We start from the raw sequence: 24,362 nt of genomic DNA, 5'->3' as shown, positions 1-24,362 counted from the left end.
CCATTATTACTGATTTTAGCTCTATTCGTGAATGAAGCGATTCAGATTCGATTAGGAGTTCCTATAGGCATGATTTCTAGGCGTTGTTGATTGTAGGCCTTTGCAGATATGGTATAAAATGCAGAAGACTCGTTTTTAAGCCTATGAACATGATATCTAGATGCAGAATTTGTTTAAGACCTATGAACATGATAACAGAGATTTCCCAGAGAAGAAATTAGAGTCAGTGATTTCACAGCGGCAACATCAACAAGAGCCGGCCATATTTCAACCTAGAATTAATCTCCGGTGAACTCAATGAATGTTTAACACCAAATCAAGCAGAAAAATTGATCAAAACGACTTAATGACACCAAATGAACTTGAAAATGCACCCAGCACACTTCTGAAACCTCCACAACCAGAAATCAAACTAGAAGATGCAAACCAACAACTAGAGTTCGAAATTGACCTAAGGGAAACTAATGCAACAGTAATTTTTGATTTTTTATCGCTTTTGTTTTTGTATTTTTGAAAGAACTAAGATCTAAAGAGTTTGGATTTGAAATTCAAATTTCAGATTCTTATGAAACTTGAAGAATATTTTTGGGAGAATTTTTGTGGCTTCCCAAACTTGCAAATGAAGGCAAGGGCGTGCCCTTTTATAGGCACAAATGAGGCCATATCAGATTTTAACTTTACAAAGTAGTCCCTCTTTTTATTTCTATTTAACCCTCTATTTTCTGACTTTTTACTTAAGTAACTACCACTAATATTACTGGAACTCTATTTGTACCCCTATCTAGAAAGTTCTAGGAAATTCTAGTGTGATCCACAACATTCATGTCCAACTCCAATTACCCAAATACCCCTGAATACCCCCCTGAAATTACTTACCTAGGTCACAATTAGTCTATCCTTTCAACTACAACCAGTAAGATTAAGCTAAACCTGAACTCATTAAGACTAACTAAGGAAATTATGATTAACAACATTGGACTATAGTGCATAACAAGTTGAAACCAGTTAAGCCTAAACAAAAATTGATTAAAAATTATCAAAGCAAGGTTTACACTAATGCCTAAACAGACTTAAGCTAAACTAACATAATTTCACGAACAAAACCAGTATTGAATCAACATAGAACGAATTCTTATCAAACTAAAAATCAAAATTAAAACGAACCAGAATCTAGTCACTCATGACACAAAACCAAAACAAAATTAACAAACTAAAAATGAAAATTAACTAGAAATTAACAAACATGAGAACAGAAACAACAAAAGGGATTTAAACAAGAAGAAAAGGAAACTAAACAAAGAAAAAAGAAACAAAGAACTCACTCCTTATTTTCAGATTCAAAAAAAATGGACAGTCTCCAGTGGGATTTGAGCGTCATTGATATTGAATTCATCACGAGGGAAGCCAGGGGGCCATGCGGTATCAATTTGGAGTAGTTTGGAGCAATAGGGTTTTGGCCGGAAAATTTCAATTCAATATTCGAGCAGTTCCGGCCATGTTCGAGGGACGGGTCTTGGGGGGTTTGATAGAGGAGGTCACGGCGGTTCTACGGTGTTAATTTGATGGTGAACGGAGAAAGTTGAGTTTTTTGCCGGAAAACTTCGACTTAAGATTCGAAGAGTTCGGTCAGTGTTTGAAGGAAATGGCTTGGGTATTTGGGATGAGGGGGTTGAGGCGAGTCTATGGTGTTCATGGGGTGGGGTTTGGACGCCGGCGCCGCCATTAACGGCGGTGGGAAATGAGGGCGGTGTCGTTAGGGTTTCTGATGAGGGGTGAGTGAGGGAGACGAGACGGGGTATGGGGGGTCGATTAGGACAGTTAAATATTAGTGACTAACCCATTCTGAGCTGTTGATTTGATCAACCTCGACGGCTGGGATTGCTTGACTCCAAAACGGCGTCGTTTTGAGTCCATTGGGGCAGGTCGGGTTAGGGACTAGATTGGGCCTGGGCATGGGGCGATCTTTTGGTCCGATTTTGTGCATGGCCCAAAGTCAAAAACCTTTTAATTCTTTTTATCTTTGTTTTCTTTTCTTTCTTTTGTTTTCATTTGGTATTTTATATTATTTTTTCCTGATTTATTAAATGCTGAATTAAAACTCAAAACCCAAAGTGGCGCCACAAATTAAGACAAACTAAAACTAAAAATGCAGAAGACCATTTTTGTTATTTCTTTATTTTTTCCTTAACTACTAATTAATCCTGAAATACGAAATTAAATCCTAAACAAATGCCATGTGTACTTTTATATTTCTCATTAAAATGCACAAATGAAATGCAAACAATTAGCATAAGACGTCATAAAATCTACAAAATCATTTTGTTCGGAATTTTTGGGAATAATTCATAGGGCAAAAATCACGTGCTCACATAATTCGAAACCAATCTTAAACACACCCAAGCCCCTCATAACACTGTTCGTACATACCAACAAGTCCCAGAATATAACACGGTCCTACTCGAGTCCTCAAATCACATATAACAACATCAAAACTACGAATCACACTTCAATTCAAGCTTAATGAACTATTTCAAAGTTCTAAACTCCAAACTGACGCCGAACACATCTAAACAACTCGAAATCACCTTAAATTCCGCACACAAGTTTCAAATGATATAATGAACCTATTTTAACTGTCGAAACCACAATCCAAACCAGATAACATCGAAATCAACTCCCGATCAAACCTATGAACTTTCCACATCTTCAAGACTTTCGCCAATTAGAGCCAAAACCTTCTAGAAACATCCAAATGCAAATACGAGCATATACCCAAGTCCTAAATCACCATCCGGACCTAATAGAACCTTCAAAACTCTAATCCAAGTTCATATGAAAAAAGTCAAACTCGGTTAACTCTTTCAACTTAAAGCTTCCTAGTTTAGAATCATTCTTCCAAACCAATCTCGAACCATTCAAAAAACACAATCAGCGATACATGTACGTCTTAATACACCATAAGAAGCTACGCATGAGCTAAAACTAACAAACCGAATTCAAATGCTCAAAACGACTAGTGGGGTCGTTACATTCTCCCCTACTTAAACATACGTTCGTCCTCGAACGTTCCGAGAGTCATTCTAAAGCCATCAATTCACGGTATAACCACACCATAAATCTTCAAGAACCAGGTTCATCTCCTCAATCTGGACTACTCCACTTGGCTTACTAGCCTTTTTTTTCTTTCTAAGTGACTTTCTTGGAACTCTCACCTAAGGCCCTTTTTACATTGGCCTCGCTCTGCTTCTTCTTGCTCCTTGTAGTTCTTCCTCTTGTGGGAGGAGTTGCTACAGGGATAGAAGGAGCACTCTTTCTCTTAGTGTCACTTATTCTCTTTCCTGCAGTCTTTCCAACTTTGCTCTTCTTCTTTTTATTATAACTACCTGATACATTTTGTTGTAGATCGGGGCTCTTCTCTATTTTAGCAAGAGAAGGAACTAGTTCATAAAACCATTTCCTTAACCTAACATGCCCATTCGTTGCACTTGTATCACCATGAACAATCACCTATATCTTGTGATTTTATCCCCACACTTTTATTCATAGTCTCCTCATTATCACTAATCTCTTCACTCTAGACCACCATTGCACTTGTCTCCTCATGTAATCCATACCTAATGGGTGAATCAAATCCAATCACTTGTTGTTCCACCCTTCCCCTCGCATCAGCCTCAACACCCTCACTCTCTTTTTATTTTTATTTTTCATTTTTACCACCAATGTCTTCAGTAACAACATTTCCCTTTTCAATAACAGCCATAGACCCAACCAAAAAAAATTGATTCTCAAGATTTTCTGCAATTTCAGAACCATCTTAGAGGTGGGAAACTTTGAGGTTTACCTGTTAAATTTCAGAAGAAATTGGTTCTCCCCCCTTAGTCGCAGACCATAAATAGTAATCAGAATTTTGTGGTTCATCTGCTTGACTGGCTTGTAGCTTCTACTTCAATTTCTTGGCTTGTTCTTTACTTGCTACTATTTTATGTGCAATCATTTTGATATGCTTTTTCTTGGGGGTTTGGGTGTTTGAAAATGTGGGTGAAGGTTCATTAGGTGGTGAGGATGGGTTTTCAGAGTTTTTGGGATTCTCATGGGTGTTTTCCATTTGATCAGTCCAGAAATTTGAGAGAAATGGAGAGAATTTTGAGGTTTTGGAGATTTTGATCTTTCGAAAAAGTTGGGTAAGGTCAGATCAATTTAAAGAGGGAAAAGGTTGTGTGTGTAACAACAACTTTGGGAGGTTAGAAGTCTTTTCATCTTGGGAGTTTCATTTTGAAGAGATGTCGGACTCTTCCCTAATAATTTTGGCAATTATGGCGCGTGGGTTTGGGGATAAAAGTAAATCTTTTGTAACTGATTGGTTCAAACAGAGTTTGGATAAAGTGAGACTCTTTTCATATCATGATTCATATGCAGTTATTTCAAATTATGCGGAGTGTAGAATACATACCTTGTAAGCTCAATGAACCAGGTTGTTCACTAAAAGTTCTCTTGTATAAGGCTGATTTTTTCCAAGAAAATAAGAGTAATATCATTAGACATTAGCGAGACATTTTATCACATGACACAAGAGTATACCAATAAGAGTATGAGACTGAGAAATGTCTAATCTAATTATTTATTAAACTCACATATTATCTAATCACTCATTGAGTTAGAACTGGTATCTTTTAGGTGATCTTAATCATCCCTAATTGTAACTTGTTCCTTTAAAAGTGATCCCTACTCAAAGCTTTTGTAAATATGTAAGGTATTCGCATATCAGTAGTATAAAATTCCACAGTGATCAATACCTTTTCAAAATTATTCCTTAGAAAATCATGCCTAACACCTATGTGCTTAGTTCTTTTGTAATGGATCGGGTTCTTGGGCATACTGATTGCACCCGTATTGTCACAAAAAAAAGGGATACATCCTACATCAATTTCAAAATTAATTAATTGTTATTTAATTCACAATAATTTGGCACAACATGAGGCAATAACCACATACTCAGCTTCAGCAATGGACAAATCCATAGAGTTTTGCTTTTTGGTTGCCCAAGACACAAGACATGAGCCAAGAAAGTGTGTTATACCTGAAGTGTTTTTTCTATCCACAAGAAAACCTTCATAATAATCATCAGCATATCCCACTAAATAAAATTTACTACCTTTTGGATACCATAGGCAAAGATCTGTAGTGCCTTTTAGTTATCTCAAGATCCTCTTGACAGCCTTCAAGTGAAACTCCTTTGGATTTTCCTGAAATCTAGCACAAAGGCCTATATTAAAAACAATGTCAGGTCTACTAGCAGTGAGATATCATAAAGAGCCAATCATTCCCCTATATATTTTCTGATCAACAGATGAACCAGGTTCATAAAATCAATTTTTATGGCTGTTACTATAGGAGTGTCAATTTCTTTGGATGTTCTTTCCTGGTTTTGTCGCTGAGGAACAGGTTTATTGATAGGTTCTCTCGAGCATTGAGGATCAGTTCCTCTTTGGTCATTTCCCCCTGTTAAGTTGCCCTGGGTGGAAGGACCTGGTCCATCACATGTTCCTTCTTGTGATGCAGCTTCAGGCTGGACTATAGCTTCATCATGTGAATTTCTTATTAGCCCAATCTCTTCACCATCTTGTTCTTGCCTCTTAGAAAGAATATTAGTTTCATCAAAGACAACATGCACACATTATTTTACATACATAGTTCCTTTATTGTAATCTTCTAGGCTTTCCCATGTGAAGAACATCTTAAGAATACTCCCTCATCACTTCTAGGATCAAATTTTCCTAGGGAGACTTTTCCATTTTTATGCACAAATCACTTGCATCCAAAAGCCCTTAGATAGGATACATTTGGATTTCTCCCTTTAAGTAATTCATGTCTTATCAACAAGAGGTCTAGTCATGCCCCTATTTATGATATTGCATGCAATGTTTACTGCTTCTGCCCAGAAGCTATGAGGCAATTTACTAGCAAGTAGTATAGTCCTAGCCATTTCTTCCAGAGTCCTATTCTTTCTTTCAACTATCTCATTTTGTTGTGGAGTTCTAGTAGCAGAAAAATTATGATCTATGCCATGCTCATCACAAAATTCAAAAAAATTGGCATTCTCAAACTCAGTACTATGATCAGACCTAATAGAAGTTGATTAACTAGTTGTTTCTGATTTTTTCTAACAAATGAAGTGAACATATCAAATTCTTCATCTTTAGATGTTAAGAAAATAGTCCAAGTAAACATAGAGTAATCATCATCAAGCACCATAACATATCTCTTACCACCTCTGCTCGCTGTCCTCATTGGTCCACACAGATCCATATGGACCAATTCCATTGACCTGGTAGTACTTATCATTTTCTTACTTTTAAAAGAGGATCTTACCTGCTTCCCTCTTGCACAAGCCTCATAAATTTTATCTTCCTTGAACTTAATATTAGGCAGCCTTATCACCAAGTCCTTGGAGACTAGTTTGTTGAGTTGAGTTAACTTGTATGTCCAAGTCTCTTATGCCAAAGGAGGGGATCATTGTCCAACACATTAAGCAATTGAATTCATTATCTGACAGTGTGGCAGATCCACCACATATATGTTACTCACTATTTTTCCCTTCAAAACTATCATGTTAGTGGTAAGATTTATCACAAAGCTTTTTGTAGAGGTAAAAACAACCACGTTTTCTCTATCACACAGTTGTGATATACTTATCTAGATGTATTTCAATCCATATATCAGGTAGACATTCTCAATAGAGTGAAAATAAGATTTACCTACCTTTTCAACCCCAATGATCTCACCTTTCTTTCCATTTCCGAATGAGACATTACCTTCTTTAAGGTCCTCAAGTGAAAGAAAATGGTTCTTGCTTCCTATCATATGCTTTGAGTAGCCATTATCCATGTATAATAGTTGGCTGCTCTCCTTCACTTAGACCTTCAAAAGGAAATCACGGGTTAGTCTTAGGAACCCAAACTAGTTTAGGTCCCTTTCTATAGGTAAAAGGATAAATGAAATTCTTTTTAGCCCAACTTGGCAGCCTATTTTTTCCTTGAATAAAATTTTTGTTCTTTTGACTTGCCTTTTCTTTTGCAGTGCATTCACTCTTATAGTGACCAGTGTTACCACAGTGTGTATAAATTTTCTTCTCAGGGAGTGTGAGGTATATTTTCTTTTGGGATTCCATTTAGGTGAAAAGTTCCCAAAGCCAAGTCCACTTCTCTTGCTACTATGATGTTCTTGTAGCCATTAAAGTGCATCAGAGGACTTATTCTATTTACTTGTTATATCTAGTTCATGCTTAACCTGAGTCAAGTCCTCTTTCAAGGTTCTTACCAGTTCATATCTTTTATATAGCTCATATTTTACCTTTCCTAGATCCTTTTCTAGTGAGAGTTGTGTATCACAAGCTATTTTTTTACTTTCTCCTAACTTCAATTTTAGATTTTCAGATCTAAGTTCTAGAACAGATGTGTGAAGTGCATGAACCTGGTTCTTCAATGCCATATTTTTTTTTCAGTTTCACAAGCCCTAAGTTCCAGGTTTTCGCACTTCGCTTTCAAAATGGAACAATCCTTTGACAACTATTTTTTTTTCTGAACTTATATCCTTAGATTTATCAATTAAAGTTAGCAACAGTTCTGATAGTCTATCTTTAGAAAGAAATTTAATTTTATCCTTTAGGTCTAGAAAACTTATCTCAGATTCTTCATCTGATTCATCTTCAGATTTTTTAATTGCTATAAGAGCTTGTTCAGCATCATCATCATCATCACCATCATCATCATCGTCATCAATGTCCTCATCTGAACTGTCTTCCTAAGCAGCAACTATTGCTTTGGATGGCCCTTTGTTGTATTTCTTCTTATCATGAACCTGTTCCTTTTTTCTGTTTCTTCTTTTAGATCTCTTCTTTTTTCACTCGACTTCCCTCATAGCATAGTTCTTGATCATGTGATTCTTTTTACTAAATTTGAAGCATCCATCAGTTATCTACAAGTGATCTCTTCTCCTCGTCTTCATCAAAGAATAGTAGTGATCATTGGATAATGGTGGCCTAATCGTGGATTGATCGTTACGGTTTTCAGATACTGCACTCATATTGATCATTTCCTAAGGTGTTAGCCTCTTTAAGAATAACCCGCTCTGATACCAATTGATATTTTATAATTCAGTACCACACAAGAGGAGGGTATGATTTCTGTGATGTCCAATTTTGGCGTACATTAGATTATGAAAGGACCTGGTTCTTTTATGTGTTCCTTACACTACTGTTGCGGAATAAATAATACATAAAGTAAAGAACACAAGGATTTTTACGTGAAATTTTTCCCGGCTCAAAAGGAAAAAACACCACGACCTACTAACGATTAGATTTTCCCCATACACTTCACTACAACTCTGAGCCAACAATAAAGTTTAAAAACTCTTGCAAACCTAAGGATTACCTATAACCCTTGTAGCAACCAGCTACAAGCTGTTGCGACTACTTCAAGTTAACTCTAACTTGAACAATATAACTCGAGTTTACAACCTCTTTCAAACCTAAGGATTAACTCTAAACACTGTAGAAATACGCCACAGACTGTTGCGATTACTTCAAGTTAACTCTAACTTGAATAATACAAGTCAGGTACCTAGTACAATTTGCTTCTAAGAAAGCTTAAAGGTACAACTGAAAATGCCTACTACACTTTAAACTAGAAATAAAGAAAGATACATATAAATCTTTATGGAACTGGTTCTTCAATCTGGTTCGTGTAGATTGAGGATCACACTCTTGAATCTCACAGGAATTGCTCAGAAAATGCCTTGCTATTTTGCTCTTAATTCGTGCTTTCACTTCTGTATTTGTGTGTCACCTGTAAAAGAGAACAGAACTGATATATATAGAGTTAGTAGAATAAGGATTAACTAGAGTTCTAATGCTTTACTCTTCCTTGGCAGCAGAGTTCTAGTCAACTTCAACTTCTAACCCTTCCCTTACTTGGATAGAGTTCTCTTAACTAAGGAGTCATGTTCCTTATGAATTATGCAACATTTTTGTCAAGTGATTATCAGAAATAACCACTTATACTTATCCCTTTCACGTGCATGCCTTTTGCTTGATTTTGTCTGTCAGTTGTGTACACTATCTATGGACCTGGTTCATGCATGTGTTCCTTTGTCAATCATCAATTCAAATCGCTTAGGTCAAAAATGTCTTAGTAGCTTTTCTTGCTCCGCATATTTTACAAACTCTTTGCTTTTGAGAAGTCTTTTCTCTCTTAATGAAGAAGAAAGATAAAATATTAATACAATTTGATCCAATTACTTCGAGATTAAAATGCGAAATGAACAAGCCAAGTTTCAGTCTTTGAACATCAATTAAGTTATCGAGAAAACAAAGCTTATTATAAAGGCCTGCTTGCACTGTCATGTGGACTTTGGGTTTATTTCGTGCAGCCTATTAAAGCAATTCAATGAATATCCAAGAATTTTTTTCATATTTGGGTCAAAGAAGGCTTGGGGAAGTTAACCTTTTCACTTTCTAGAAATTAAAGTTGCGGATATCAGAAACTTTGTGGATTTTCTCTTTTTATTCTACATTGAACCAAGGTTTGGATGTCTCCAAAAGGGTAAGATTTCTTGTTTGAATTCTCTCTCTCTTATGTCCGATTGGGTTGTTTGTTAGAGAATTGAACAATGATCTGAGTTTCAATACTTGAGTTTTAAGTTCTTGTATTTCAATCAAAACCTCTTTCTATGATTTAAAGTGTTCTGTTGTCCGTACTAGTATCAGTAATTAAAATTCATTTGCAATATAAGTCTTTCTGGTATTGTTTTGACGTTAAAAATCACGAAACCATTTATAAATTTAAAATATTTTCACACGTTAATGACTTGAAATTCCCAACCTCGCTCGCACTGAACATCCATGATAGAAAACAAACATTTTGACCGCTACAAATATGAGACATGCATACAACAAAATGAGTTTAATAACTTTAATTATCCATTATTTGTAAAGATGGTTGGGAAGTCGAGGCTCCATCATCACCTCGAGTGCGACTTTGGGGTGTGTAGTTAGCCCATAAATCTCATCCATGCTAATGTCTTCTGGACTCATACCATTAGGCAATCTCCAGTTGAATCCATGCAACAAGTTAGCTAAAGTTGCCCTAATTATACGAATCCCAAGACTGTATCCTGGGCACTTTCTCCGGCCCGCACCAAATGGCAAGAGCGCAAAATGTTGTCCTGTGACATCTATATTCTTCCCTTCAAACCTCTCCGGAATGAATTCTTCTGGTGACTCCCAATGCTGTGAATTTCTTCCAATACTCCAAGTGTTCACCATTAAAATTGTACCTTTAGGTATGTCGTAGCCTGCGACATGACAATCCTCCAAGGCAATGCGCGGTGGAAGCATGGTGCTTACTGGGTGAAGCCTTAATGTTTCCTTGATGATTGACTCAATGTAAGGGAGTTGAGTGTAATCTTTTTCTTGAACCCATCTGTCCTGTGAAATGACAAGGTCTAGCTCTTGTTGTGCTTTCTTCATAATCTTAGGTTGTCTAAGAAGTTCATAAAAAGCCCATTCAACTGTTGTTGCTGAGGTGTCTGTGCCGCCAGCCAATAAGTCCTATCATCAATTTATAAACCAAAATATCAAAGAAAGCCAAAATATTATTTAATGGAGTACTCTAAGCACAAGATTTGACGAGAGATTTAATAAAGCCTATATATCGTATCGGAATCACATGTGATGAACAAAGAACATTGTTTCCAATTTCCTTAGAATTAAGAGAGAAGCGTCACAAAATTGGTTTTTTTTTCTTTTTTTTTCTTTTTTAGTTGATCTGCTTAAATTAGATTTGATGATTAACAAACAATGGTTGACAAACCATGTCCCTTAAAAGTATTTATTATTCTAATAAATAGGGTTGATGACTTGTCGAGCNCTAAATAGAAATTTTGTATTAAGTATATTATTTAATATACAACAGCACTTGTACGCATCTAGCCAACAAGTTATGATAAATTTTCCCCATCACAATTGGTTCAGGGTCAGGAACCAAATATTTTCATCTAGAAATATGGATGTACTATATGATTTAATTGTGCCACCACAATGCACAAAGATTGGTCCCCAAAGAAGGTTGGGGATATGTGTTGGTGGTCCCAACATTAAGGGGAGAAAATAAGCAGCTGAAAAAAAAGTAATACATGGAATGAATTATTATGAGTACATTAGATCCTCATACAAGAAAATATGAACTTGAAGTTCAAGTGATAATTCATTTGCAAAATATTTTCATGCGCATTTGCTGACCCAAACTAAATGTCATAATTCAACTACTAATGCTCCAAATAGAATAAAGTCCATGATGGACATAGTCTATGGAACTCTTGAAGCGTAATAGACTAATCGGTTCCAAAGATAAAACTCCTTGAAGAAGGAGAGGAGCAAATGTTCAAGATGGTCATAATAAGGAGGCAAGTGCTATATAAGAGCACCATGACATAACACTTCATAAGACCTCATGGGAGAGGCTCAGGTACCTGAAAATAGTGAGATCTCAATAAGTTACGTCTTTATTGACTGATGATGGAACCGACGTAAAATGATCGTCGACAATGTTGTTGATATAATGTGGCGCTCAATACTATTAATGTCGACGAGGATCTTGAACTCAAATCTGTCATGAAATTTGGACAGATAAATGATTGGCCAAATGAAAAATATGCAATGAAAATTGACTTCATCTGAAAAATATAAAGTTGGACGGATAGTTCCAACAGCTAAAAGTATAAAGGCTATATGGAGATATCGAAATACGATTAGTGTTATATTGCGAAAGGAATCTTTGATATAGATTTGTTTATTCTAACAATTATTGTCAAGGTTTTGTTGGTTATGGAAATTCAGACATTTTCTGAAATTCGTTCTTGAAACAATCTATTTGTATATGAGGGTAATGCCATATTGTGATATTCAACAAGATTCCAATAATAGTGAAGGTGATGATATTTGCTTATCTCAATTGAAAGAAGGATAAATTGAAAGAGACAGAATAAATCCTATATTTCATCGATGTTCTTTGTCAGACACAATCTTCAACAGAATGATGAAATAGATGTTCAAAAAATTCATTCAAGTGATAATTTGGCGGAATAATTCACCAAGGCATTGCCGGTCTCAGATTAGAGAAGTTGTTATACAAGCTTGGAATTTTTCGTCTCCGAATAAAGTGATGTTTTCATCAGGGGGAGGCAAATACGTGTTGTACTCTTTTTTCCTTGGCTAAGGTTTTATCCCACTGGGTTTTCCTTGCAAGGTTTTTAATGAGACAGCAAGTAATGCGTATTACAAGATATGTGTACTCTTTTTCCTTCACTAAGGTTTTTTTCCTACAAGGTTTTTTTTTCTTAGTAAGGTTTTAACGATGAACATTATACATGGACAACCAAGGGGGAGTGTTATAAATAATTATTTATTGGTGGATGTCCATAACTCATAAAAGAGTAATACCCACTACTCTTCTCCATTATCTCCATAACTCCCACTACTCCAATACTTATGGAGTTATGGTTATAACTCCCATACCTCCATAACCTCCCCATGATCTTCCTCCATGATCTAATATGCTTAATGTCATGTTTATGACATTCTTTTGTATACCTCTATGTAATACTATAAATAGAGGATGAAGTTATATTGTACACACTTGAAATATTTGAAAGAAATAGAAACTCTCCTCTCTTTCTCTCTATGTCTCTTATCTATTTTCTTGTTTTATGTTATTACTTTGAGCTTAGTTTCTTCAATTTTTTAATTTTTGAAAATATTTTTCAAAAGCTTTTCTAATTCACAATGGCGACTTTTACATGACCGCCCTTGGATAATCTCTCCTCCGTTGTCTATGTTTTTGCTCAATGTGGGGCCAAATCAAAACAAAAAAAACAAAAAAACAAAAAGCAATTAAAAAAGAGGAAGAAGATAACAACAAGTTGCAATGGCAACTTGTTGCAATAACGGCTGAACCAAGAACCAAGTTGCAACAAGTTGCCAAAACTTGTTTTGGCCGGTTACAAATTGCAAAGAAACCATTCTGATTGGTCCAATAGTTGGCAAGGTTTGTCATAAATAGCAGGCCTCGTTCCTCATTTCAGACACACCAAATCGAGAGAAGCAACAGAGAGTTAGAGAGAGTAATTCACAGATTGTAGTCTGTGAGATAAATAGTGAGTGAGAGTAATATTGTAGTGAGGTGTTTATAATAAAGAGTGTTATTTCTTTCGAAGTTGTAGTAGTCTCTTGACACTACTAAGTTGTAATATTATAGTGGTAATATTGCTCCGCTGGAGTATTGTATTTTATCCCGTTAAAATATTTGGTGTCATTGTTATTCTCTTGTGTTATTATTATTTGCCGTGGGTATTATTCCTGGGCGGAATATTATTTATTTTTTATCCCAACAATGTGGTATCAGAGCCATGGCGAGTAATGGTCCGTTGTCTTTTCAGTATCCCCATCTCACAAAAGATAATTATGAGAAATGGTATCTACGTATGAAAGTCATTCTTGGCTCCCAGGATGTGTGGGAAATCGTAGATAGAGGGTATGCAAAAATCGATAATGAGGAAGCTCTGCCTCAAAATGAAAAAGATGTTTTGGCAAAGACAAAGAAGAAGGATCAACAAGCCCTCACGCTCATCCACCAATGTTTGGATGATGCCATGTTTGAGAAGGTGGCAAATGCTACCACCTCAAAGGAAGCTTGGGAGATTTTACAAAATTCTCTTCAAGGAGTTGACAAGGTGAGGAAGGTAAAACTTCAAACTCTAAGGGCTGATTTTGAAGTTTTAAAAATGAAAGAATCCGAATGCATTTCGGATTATTGTTCAAAAGTGAAGGCTGTTGTGAATCAATTAAGAAGATACGGGGAGGACATAGAAGATGTCCGTGTGGTAGAAAAGATCCTTCGCACTTTAACACCTAAATTCGATTTTGTGGTGTGTGCTATTGAAGAGTCTAAAGATTTAGACTCAATGATGGTGGAGCAATTGGAGGGTTCTTTACAGGCCCATGAATAAAAGATCAAGAGGAGACAAGAAGTGCCATTGGAGCAACTTCTTAAAACTCAGGCATCCTTCAAGGATTATGGAGGTGAAAAAAGCTATCGAGGGAATGGACGAGGATGAGGCCGTGGCGGTCATGGACGAGGAAGAAGTAATGGTAACAACTTCAACAATGATGTTAAAATCCACCAAGCATTCAGAGGTCGTGCTCGTGGAAAAAGAGAAGGAAGAGGACGTGGCTACTACCAAGAAAATAGTGGACAAAGGTATGAAAAATCAAAAATTGAGTGTTCTAGTTGTCATAAATTTGTCCATTATTCTTGGGAATATCGTAGCAATGTTGAAGAGAAAGCTAACCTTGTTGACGACAAGAAAGAAGAAGGTGAGTCAACATTATTGCTGGCACTCAAGGAAGAAGATAGGTATGATTGCAGCTCGTGGTATTTGGACAATGGAGCAAGCAATCATATGTGTGGATGCAAAGAAAAGTTTGTGGAGATCAATAAAACGGTGAGAGGTAATGTGTCCTTTGGAGATACCTCAAAGATTCAAATCGAAGGGATAGGTACGATTCTGATCTCCTATAAAGATGGTAGTCACAAGCTAATTCACGATGTTTATTATGTGCCAAAATTAAAAAGTAATATTTTGAGTTTGGGCCACCTTCTTGAAAAGGAATATGACATCCACATGAAAAATATGCATCTTTGCCTTAGAGATTCAAGTGGAATTCTAATTGCTAAAGTGCATATGGCAAAGAATAGATTATTTTCTCTGAATCTTAAAACAATTGATGCAAAGTGTTTGAAGGCTAATGTGCAGGATGAATCATGGTATTGGCACATGCGATTTGGGCACTTGAATTTTGAAGCGCTCAAATCAATGGGAGAAAAGAACATAGTACATGGGATACCATCAATCAATCATCCAAATCAATTGTGTGAAGCTTGCGTTCTTGGAAAACATGCAAGGAGGAGTTTTCCAAAGGAGGCCATGTCAAGATCAACCAAGCCGCTCCAGCTTGTTCACACTGATGTGTGTGGACCAATCAATCCACCTTCTTTTGGTAAAAGTAGATACTTTATGCTTTTCATTGATGACTTTAGTAGAAAGACTTGGGTTTATTTCTTGAACCAAAAATCTGAAGCTTTCGCTGCTTTTAAAAATTTCAAAGTACTTCTGGAGAAAGAAAGTGGCTATGAAATTAAGCTCTAAGGTCCGATAGAGGAGGCGAATTCACTTCAAACGAATTTAATGACTTTTGTCAGTCTCATGGAATTCGCCGCCCTCTAACGGTACCTTATTCACCCCAACAAAATGGAGTTGCAGAGAGGAAGAATAGAACGATTCTTAATATGGCTTGATTCTTTTGCAGTTTATTTGAACAACAGGTCTCCAACAAGAAATGTTAGTGATCAAACCCCTCAAGAAGCATGGAGTGGAAGAAAGCCAAGTGTCAAACATTTGAGAATCTTTGGGGGCATAGCCTATGCTCATGTGCCACATCAAGGAAGATCAAAGCTTGACGATCGAAGTGTCAAGCATGTGTTTGTTGGCTATGATACGAGTTCAGAAGGCTACAAGTTATACAACCCAAGCAGCGGTAAGGTGGTGGTAAGTCGCAATGTTGAATTTGATGTAGAATTGGCATGGGATTGGGAAGCTCATGAAGAAACTTCATATGATTTTCTTCCATACTTTGGTGATGAAGAAGAACCAGAGACCGTGGAACCTGTGCAGGATATAACTCCACCTCCTTCTCCAACCAATGTTGCATCTCCCTCTTCTCAAGAAAGTTCAAATGAACAACCGCAAAGGACAAGGAGTATTCAAGAGCTCTATGAGGACACAGAAGAAGTTACTAATTTTGATTTTTTATGTTGTCTCTTTGCTGACAGTGAACCAATGAACTTTGATGAAGCTGTTACAAACAAAAAGTGGAGACAAGCCATGGAGGAGGAGATTGAGTCAATACAGAAGAACAACACTTGGGAGTAAACAACTCTTCCCAAGGGTCATCGAGCAATTGGAGTGAAATGGGTATACAAAATAAAGAAGAATGCTGATGGATATGTGGAGAAATACAAGGCACGACTTGTGGCTAAAGGCTACAAGCAAAGGCAAGGCATCGACTATGAAGAAGTCTATGCACCTGTTGCCCCATGGAGACGATTCGTTTGCTGATCTCTTTGGCGGAGCAAATGAAGTGGAAAATCCATCAACTAGATGTCAAGTCAGCCTTCTTGAATGGCTATCTTGAAGAAGAAGTCTATGTTGAACAACCATTGGGCTTCGTGGTCAAAAACCATGAAGATAAAGTGTTGCGGTTGAAGAAAGCTTTATATGGATTAAAGCAAGCCCCACGAGCATGGAATAGTTGCATCGACAAGTATTTTCAAGACAATGGGTTTACTGGTTGTCTCCATGAATATGCTCTTTACCTTAAAGTTCATACTAATGGAGATATCTTGCTTGTTTGTCTTTATGTTGATGATCTTATTTTCACGGCCAGGTTTGTTTGAAGCTTTTAAGAAAGATATGTCTCGTGAGTTCGAGATGACGGACGTAGGGCTCGTGTCATACTACTTGGGCCTAGAAGTGAAGTAGATGGAGGATGGGATTTTTATCTCTCAAGAAAGATATACAAAAGAGAAATTGAAGAAGTTCAACATGCTCGATTGCAACCCCGTGAACACACCGATGGTGAGTGGGAAAAAATTGTCCAAGTTTGATGAAGGAGAAAAAATGGATCCCATATTTTTCAAAAGTCTTGTGGGAAGTTTGAGGTACTTGACTTGTACCAGGCCAGATATACTCTTTGCAGTTGGAGTAGTAAGCTGCTTCATGGAAGCTCCTACCTCCACTCATTTGAAAGTCACTAGAAGAATTCTTCGCTACTTAAAAGGTACGATTGTCTTTGGGCTATTTTATTCTTTTTCTAGTGATTTCAGTCTTATGGGATTTTATGATAGTGATTATGAGGGAGATATTGATGATAGAAAAAGTACAACTGGTTTTGTATTTTTCTTGGGTGATTATGTTATTTCTTGGAGTTCAAAGAAACAATCAATTGTTACTCTCTCGACTTGTGAAGCTGAATACATAGCAGCAACATCATGTACATGTACATGTCATGCTATTTGGCTGAGAAGATTGTTGAAGGAGCTCAATTTGCCACAAATTGAAGCTACGGAGATTTGTATTGACAACAAATTTGCACAGGCACTCGCGGAGAATCCAGTGTATCATGATCGAAGCAAGCATGTAGATACAAGGTATCACTTTATCACAGAAAGCATTGCCAAGAAGGAAGTCGAGCTCAAATATGTGAAGTCACATGATCAAGTTGCGGATATTTTTACCAAACCTCTCAAGTTTGAAGATTTCCAGAGATTGAGATCAAGTCTTGGAATGAAGAAAAAAAAATCAAAATTAAGGGAGTGAGTTGTGGGTCCCTATTGAAATAATTAAAAGAAGAAAGAAACAAGTTGCAATGACAACTTGTTCAAAAACGGCAGAAACAAAAAAAGTTTTAAGTTGCAACAAGCAATTGTGGGCGGCAACACCAAGTTGAAAAAACAATTTGCTAAAGTTGGTTTTCTGATGGATTTTGCAAATTGAAGATATCAATGTTTTGATTGCTTAGAGCTGCGGTGACTTCACCTATAAATAGAAGCGTTCAGCTTCATTTCAAATACACCAAATCAGAGAGAGTGCAATAGAGCGTAGAGAGAGTAATCCACAGATTGTAGTCTGTGAGATAAATAGTGAGTGGGAGTAATATTGTAGTGAGGTATTTAAAATAAAAAGTGTTGTTTCTTTCGAAGTTGTAGTAGTCTCTTGACACTACTAAGTTGTAATATTATAGTGGTAATATTGCTCCGCTGGGATATTGTATTTTATCCCGTTAAAATATTTGGTGTCGTTGTTACTCTCTTGTGTTATTATTATTTGCCGTGGGTATTATTCCTGGGCGGGATATTATTTATTTTTTATCCCAACAGCCACTGCCTAAGAGAAGCAAACCAAGTGGCGGACTGGTTGGCCAAAGATGCTTCTAATCTAACAGAGGAAATTATTTACTCGTCCTTTCAACCGTTGCCTAAAGGTGCTAAAGGACTCTTCCTGATGGATAAATGGCAAATGCCCACTTTTAGAATTAGATATGAAAAATGTAATTTTTTTGTTAGTTAAACATAGGAAAAGGAGGGGATAATAAATTTATTTTTGTCCATAAACCCCCTCCTCATCTATATCTTACTGGTTAAGTTTACAGTAAGCAATGCATTGTAATTGGAAGTTAGGCTAAGCCCCCCTCCAAACATGGTTTTTGTCGGAAGATGAATATATCCCAGCCCAGGTATTGACGGGCAGTTTTATAAAAAAAAATTATGAAAACAAAAAAAACCTAGAGTTGAAGAAATATCACGATCATGAGTTGGCTGAACATTGCCAAGACAAGATTCTGGTTGGCAAGACCACTATAGGGCTAGAAATTGATGGCGATCATATGGCACTACTGACTCGTACATTCCATGCGCTGTCTGAAAGGATTGTCGTTTTCAAAAAAGGGGTAGCACATCAAAAGAAAAGGCACCAAAGAAGAACAACTCTGAGGCATGCTACAAGTATGGTAGTCTTGATCACTTTATTAGGAATTTTTCAATGTGAGATACCGAGTGGGAGAAGAATAATCATGATAAAATAAAAGAGCAAAAGAAACACCAGGTCCCTGAGCGTAAGAGCAACAAACAAGATTGTGCAAAAATTAAAGCTTTAGCTGCAATAGCTAATATCTCTAATGGTGAATCTGATGATGAAAGAGAAAAGAAAGATCTATCCTAGATGGCCATGGATGACTCGAACTCATATGATGAAAATATCCTTGCATTAATAGCAAACTCTGGCTCAGAAGTGGAAGAAGAACAATCTGAGGTAAATTTTCTGAAGATTAAAGACAAAAATCATATATACTCTAAGAAAAAAATGGTTTCGTTATCTCGGATTATAATTGATGCATATCATACTATATGTGAGGAAAAAGGAACAATTGATGAATGCATATGTTTCTCTTAAACTTTATCACCAAGGATTAAAGGTAAATAAGGAAAAAGACATAGCTTGTCATATTAATTATAAGAATCATGAGAATAAACTGAATAAGGGAAAGAATGATTTTTCAACTCCATGTAAGAAAAGTAGGTTATTCAAAGAAAATCTAAGTATGATTTAGACAGAACACTTCAGTGGACCAACTTCAGAGATGTTAACATCATTGCATGAAGACCACAATGATAATCGTTAAGGAATATGGTATATAAAAGCTAAGATTCTCTATAATCCTAGAAGTATGTATGTATTTGTTCTTGATAGTAGGTTGCACACACTGTGGTAATAACTCACACTTTAAAAATTCATGTAAGGCTAAGTTTCAAGCAATTTATAAGACTGTTAATTCTATTGAGAAAAAGAAAATCGTTAAATCTGTTCTTCATTAAAAATGCTAGATTGCCAGGCTGCGCTAAGAGGAATGAGATTCGTCCTTTTACTCAAAGAAAGAGATCCAAGCCTATATGGGTTCCTAGATATAACCTCTAAATTATTTTACAGGTTAAGATGAGAGAAAGCGATAAATTGTGGTACTTAGATAATGCTTGCTCCGGACACATGACTAGTAAAAGAGAAAATTTTCTCTTACTGATACCCTTCCGTGGAAGAAGAGTGGCATTTAGAAACAATAAGAAAGGTAACACTGTTGGTATAGATATGGTTGATATGTTCCACTCCCATGAGATTGAATATGTATAGTTTTTTAATTGTTTGAAACACAATTTGCGAAGTGTTTCTCAAATGTATGATATAGGAAACGAGGTAGAATTCACCTCTAGTGCATGTACTGTCACAAATCTTAAATCTGTAGGACTGGATCTTAAAGAAAAAGGCACAAAAATATTTATAAAGTTGATATTATTTTCTTTCTAGGAAGTGAACTAACGTGTCTTAGTGCTCCAGGTGATGATTCTTTGTTGTGGCTTAAGCGTCAATGACATGCATGCATGTTTTTCACTACTGAACAAATTGGTTCTAAAGGACCTAGTTCTTAAGCTACCAAAATCTAGGTTCAAGGAAGATAAATTCTATGATGCATGTGCTAAAGGGTAACATGTGAAATCCACCTTCAGTTCAAAGAAAGTAGTAAGTACTTTTCGATTCTTGAAACTAATGCGTATGGATTTATGTGATCCAATAAGGGTTGGTGCAAAAAGGTATGAGTTAGTGATTCTTAATGACTATTCCAGGTTTATGTGGACCTTGTTTCTTGCTTTTAAAAATAAAATATATGATGTGTTATTGCATTTATAAAGAAACTGCAAAGAAAATTAGATTGTTAATTGGCTAGCATTACTGAATTTGGAAAATGCTAGATTTCTAGAATTTTGTGTGAACCGTTGCATATATCATAACTTTTCTTCACCTAGGACCTCATGAAAATTGGTAATGTTGAAAGAAAAAATAAAACTCTAGAGGATATAATAAGAACCATACTAATTGCTAATGTCTTCTAATGTTTGGCAATAATTCTATATTTTAAAAAATTGCGTGCCTTACATTTTGAATATTTAAATGATAAATTGTATAACATTTGAGCTTAATTGAATTTGATTTTATGTGTAGAAATATTGGATTGCAAAGTAGGANGTGTTCCTTTGTCAATCATCAATTCAAATCGCTTAGGTCAAAAATGTCTTAGTAGCTTTTCTTGCTCCACATATTTTACAAACTCTTTGCTTTTGAGAAGTCTTTTCTCTCTTAATGAAGAAGTAAGATAAAATATTAATACAATTTGATCCAATTACTTCGAGATTAAAATGCGAAATGAACAAGCCAAGTTTCAGTCTTTGAACATCAATTAAGTTATCGAGGAAACAAAGCCTATTATAAAGGCCTGCTTGCACTGTCATGCGGACTTTGGGTTTATTTCGTGCAGCCTATTAAAGCAATTCAATGAATTTTTTCATATTTGGGTCAAAGAAGGCTTGGGGAAGTTAACCTTTTCACTTTCTAGAAATTAAAGTTGCGGATATCAGAAAACTTTGGGGATTTTCTCTTTTTATTCTACATTGAACCAAGGTTTGGATGTCTCCAAAAGGGTAAGATTTATTGTTTGAATTCTCTCTCTCTTATGTCCGATTGGGTTGTTTGTTAGAGAATTGAACAATGATCTGAGTTTCAATACTTGAGTTTTAAGTTCTTGTATTTCAATCAAAACCTCTTTCTATGATTTAAAGTCTTCTGTTGTCCGTACTAGTATCAGTAATTAAAATTCATTTGCAATATAAGTCTTTCTGGTATTGTTTTGACGTTAAAAATCACGAAACCATTTATAAATTTAAAATATTTTCACACGTTAATGACTTGAAATTCCCAACCTCGCACTGAACATCCATGATAGAAAACAAACATTTTGACCGCTACAAATATGAGACATGCATATAACAAAATGAGTTTAATAACTTTAATTATCCATTATTTGTAAAGATGGTTGGGAAGTCGAGGCTCCATCATCACGTCGAGTGCGACTTTGGGGTGTGTAGTTAGCCCATAAATCTCATGCATGCTAATGTCTTCTGGACTCATACCATTAGGCAATCTCCAGTTGAATCCGTGCAACAAGTTAGCTAAAGTTGCCCTAATTATACGAATCCCAAGACTGTATCCTGGGCACTTTCTCCGGCCCGCACCAAATGGCAAGAGGGCAAAATGTTGTCCTGTGACATCTATATTCTTCCCTTCAAACCTCTCCGGAATGAATTCTTCTGGTGACTCCCAATGCTGTGAATTTCTTCCAATACTCCAAGTGTTCACCATTAAAATTGTACCTTTAGGTATGTCGTAGCCTGCGACATGACAATCCTCCAAGGCAATGCGCGGTGGAAGCATGGTGCTTACTGGGTGAAGCCTTAATGTTTCCTTGATGATTGACTCAATGTAAGGGAGTTGAGTGTAATCTTTTTCTTGAACCCATCTGTCCTGTGAAATGACAAGGTCTAGTTCTTGTTGTGCTTTCTTCATAATCTTAGGTTGTCTAAGAAGTTCATAAAAAGCCCATTCAACTGTTGTTGCTGAGGTGTCTGTGCCGCCAGCCAATAAGTCCTATCATCAATTTATAAACCAAAATATCAAAAAAAGCCAAAATATTATTTAATGGAGTACTCTAAGCACAAGATTTGACGAGAGATTTAATAAAGCCTATATATCGTATCGGAATCACATGTGATGAACAAAGAACATTGTTTCCAATTTCCTTAGAATTAAGAGAGAAGCGTCACAAAATTGGTTTTTTTTTCTTTTTTTTTCTTTTTTAGTTGATCTGCTTAAATTAGATTTGATGATTAACAAACAATGGTTGACAAACCATGTCCCTTAAAAGTATTTATTATTCTAATAAATAGGGTTGATGACTTGTCGAGCAGATATTAAATCACCGGGTCTCTAGATGCATGTTGATAAGGAGTTGCAAACTGATTCCAAATGCAAGTAGAATTCTTTGGAGGATTTAATTCGTGAGCTACAAGTGTACTGTACTAGCTCGAAGAATTCGTTGTCAAGAATTTAATTAATTGATACACTTGCACAAAATTAAAAGGTGTGTGAAGTTGGAGATATCTACAGAAACAAGTCCTATTAGGATTGTTTACCTTAACCGATTTCTTCTAGGCTTTGGTGCAAAATCTGGACAAGTATTCGGCCAACCTTCATGCCTATATAAAGTATCACGTTGTGGCTATTGAGGCTAATGTTGTTTTCGCACAAACAATACAAAACAATTTTGGCAAATAGCAATTATAGCAAGAAAGTGCTTTTAAGGATTCAAGCCACACAACTAAAGAACCTGGTCTAATAATGAAGTTGACTAGTTCTTCAGTTGTTGAGTCTTGATTTATTGTTCTTTAATTGGAACCTATTCTGCTTTTCAGAAGTATTATCATAGGTAAATAATTTTGGAGATTTTGAGTTGCTTTCCAGGCTAGAGTTCATAGTAGCTGATTGTTGGGGTTAAGGTACTAGAGTTTATAGTCCCTTTGGTTATTAAGTTGTAGCCTTATAAGTGCTCTTGTTTTTTAGTGAAGCTTGTGGAAAATTCTACACGGGTAGATTATAATTTTTACTTTCTAGACAAAGAGGTTTGCACTGTACTTTGTGTTTGACTTTTAGAATATACATATTCAAAAATACGGTTCTTCAATGCAAAAAATCGGGCCTCCCCTATCTTGTATCTAGGAGCTCTTTAAATTAACAATTAGTACCAGATTAAGTTCTTTCAACGTAAGGATAACACCTTAAAAGAATTCAAGATGGCTACACCACAAGACGTTTAATAATGGCAATCAATCACAAGATCACCATTGTTTAACAGAAGTATTATGGATGGTGAAAATCAAGGATGCAGAACTTTCTGATGGATGAAGATTTAGATTTATAGGGTGTAGTTTTGGATGGACCCACTGTACCATTATCAAGAATAATAAGGGAGAAGCAACTAATCCTAAGACTAGGAAGGAATACAATGAAGAGGACCAGAAAGTTGTTGAGGAAAATGGCAAAGCTAAAAAGATCTTAATTTGTAGAATTGGTCCAGACGAGTACAGTCGAATTTCAACTTATACGAATGCAACAAAAAACTGGGATGCGCTACAAACTACTCATGAAGGGACGGACCAGGTTAAATAGTTCAAAATTGATATTCTCATAAGACAACGTGAACATTTTAAGATAAAACATGGTAAAACTATCCAAGAGATGAATACTCACTTCATACTGATCACTAATGAGTTAAGTTTTCTTATAACAGTCATCCCTACAAATAAACTAGTAAGAAAAATCCGGAGCATTCTACCTCCGTCTTAGGAAAGCAAGGTGAATGCAATTTCTAAAGTAAGAGATCTGGAGAGGTTCACCATTGACGATTTCATTGAAATTTGCCTTGGTCCAAAGCTTGTGAGATGATTGAAAAGTTAAAACCATGTGTTACATGGATGAAAGTTCAATGTGAGATGCCAGAAGTTGGTAACTTGAAAGTAAACACAGATGGTAGCTTCTTCAAGGATACTGGGACAGGAGGCATTGGAGGAATAGTTAGAAATGAGCATGGTGATTTTATCATGGCATTCTCTGTTCCTTTACAATGCAACAATAGCAACATGGCTGAAATGAAAGCTGTTAAGTTTGCTGCTAAATGGTGTATGAACCAAAGGATTCCCAATTTTACATTGGAGATGGACTCCTTAGTTATCTGTACCATGATCAGGCAAAGA

General features: G+C 36.1%; 2 protein-coding genes across 2 annotated transcripts; both read right to left on the bottom strand.

Moving 5' to 3' along the window:
- Positions 1-7,512: 7,512 nt before the first annotated feature.
- Positions 7,513-12,601, bottom strand: LOC109208042 (cytochrome P450 76C4-like). The gene is made up of 3 exons (XM_019371043.1): positions 12,572-12,601; positions 10,022-10,606; positions 7,513-7,800 (listed from the first exon to the last, which is right to left on the bottom strand). Exons 1-3 carry the CDS (start codon positions 12,599-12,601, stop codon positions 7,513-7,515), a joined length of 903 nt encoding a protein of 300 aa, XP_019226588.1.
- LOC109208041 (flavonoid 3'-monooxygenase-like) lies at positions 9,781-22,806 on the bottom strand. Its single transcript, XM_019371042.1, has 3 exons — positions 22,801-22,806; positions 21,477-22,200; positions 9,781-9,882 (listed from the first exon to the last, which is right to left on the bottom strand). The coding sequence occupies exons 1-2, from the start codon at positions 22,804-22,806 to the stop codon at positions 21,574-21,576; spliced, it is 633 nt and encodes a 210-aa protein (XP_019226587.1). The 3' UTR covers positions 9,781-9,882; positions 21,477-21,573.
- Between the last annotated feature and the right edge of the window lie 1,556 nt (positions 22,807-24,362).

This window comes from Nicotiana attenuata, unplaced genomic scaffold (assembly GCF_001879085.1).
Source record: "Nicotiana attenuata strain UT unplaced genomic scaffold, NIATTr2, whole genome shotgun sequence".
Classification (NCBI taxonomy): Eukaryota; Viridiplantae; Streptophyta; class Magnoliopsida; order Solanales; family Solanaceae; genus Nicotiana; species Nicotiana attenuata.
The sequence above is the reverse complement of the archived record's forward strand: the minus strand, read 5'-3'. Positions and strand labels throughout refer to the sequence as shown.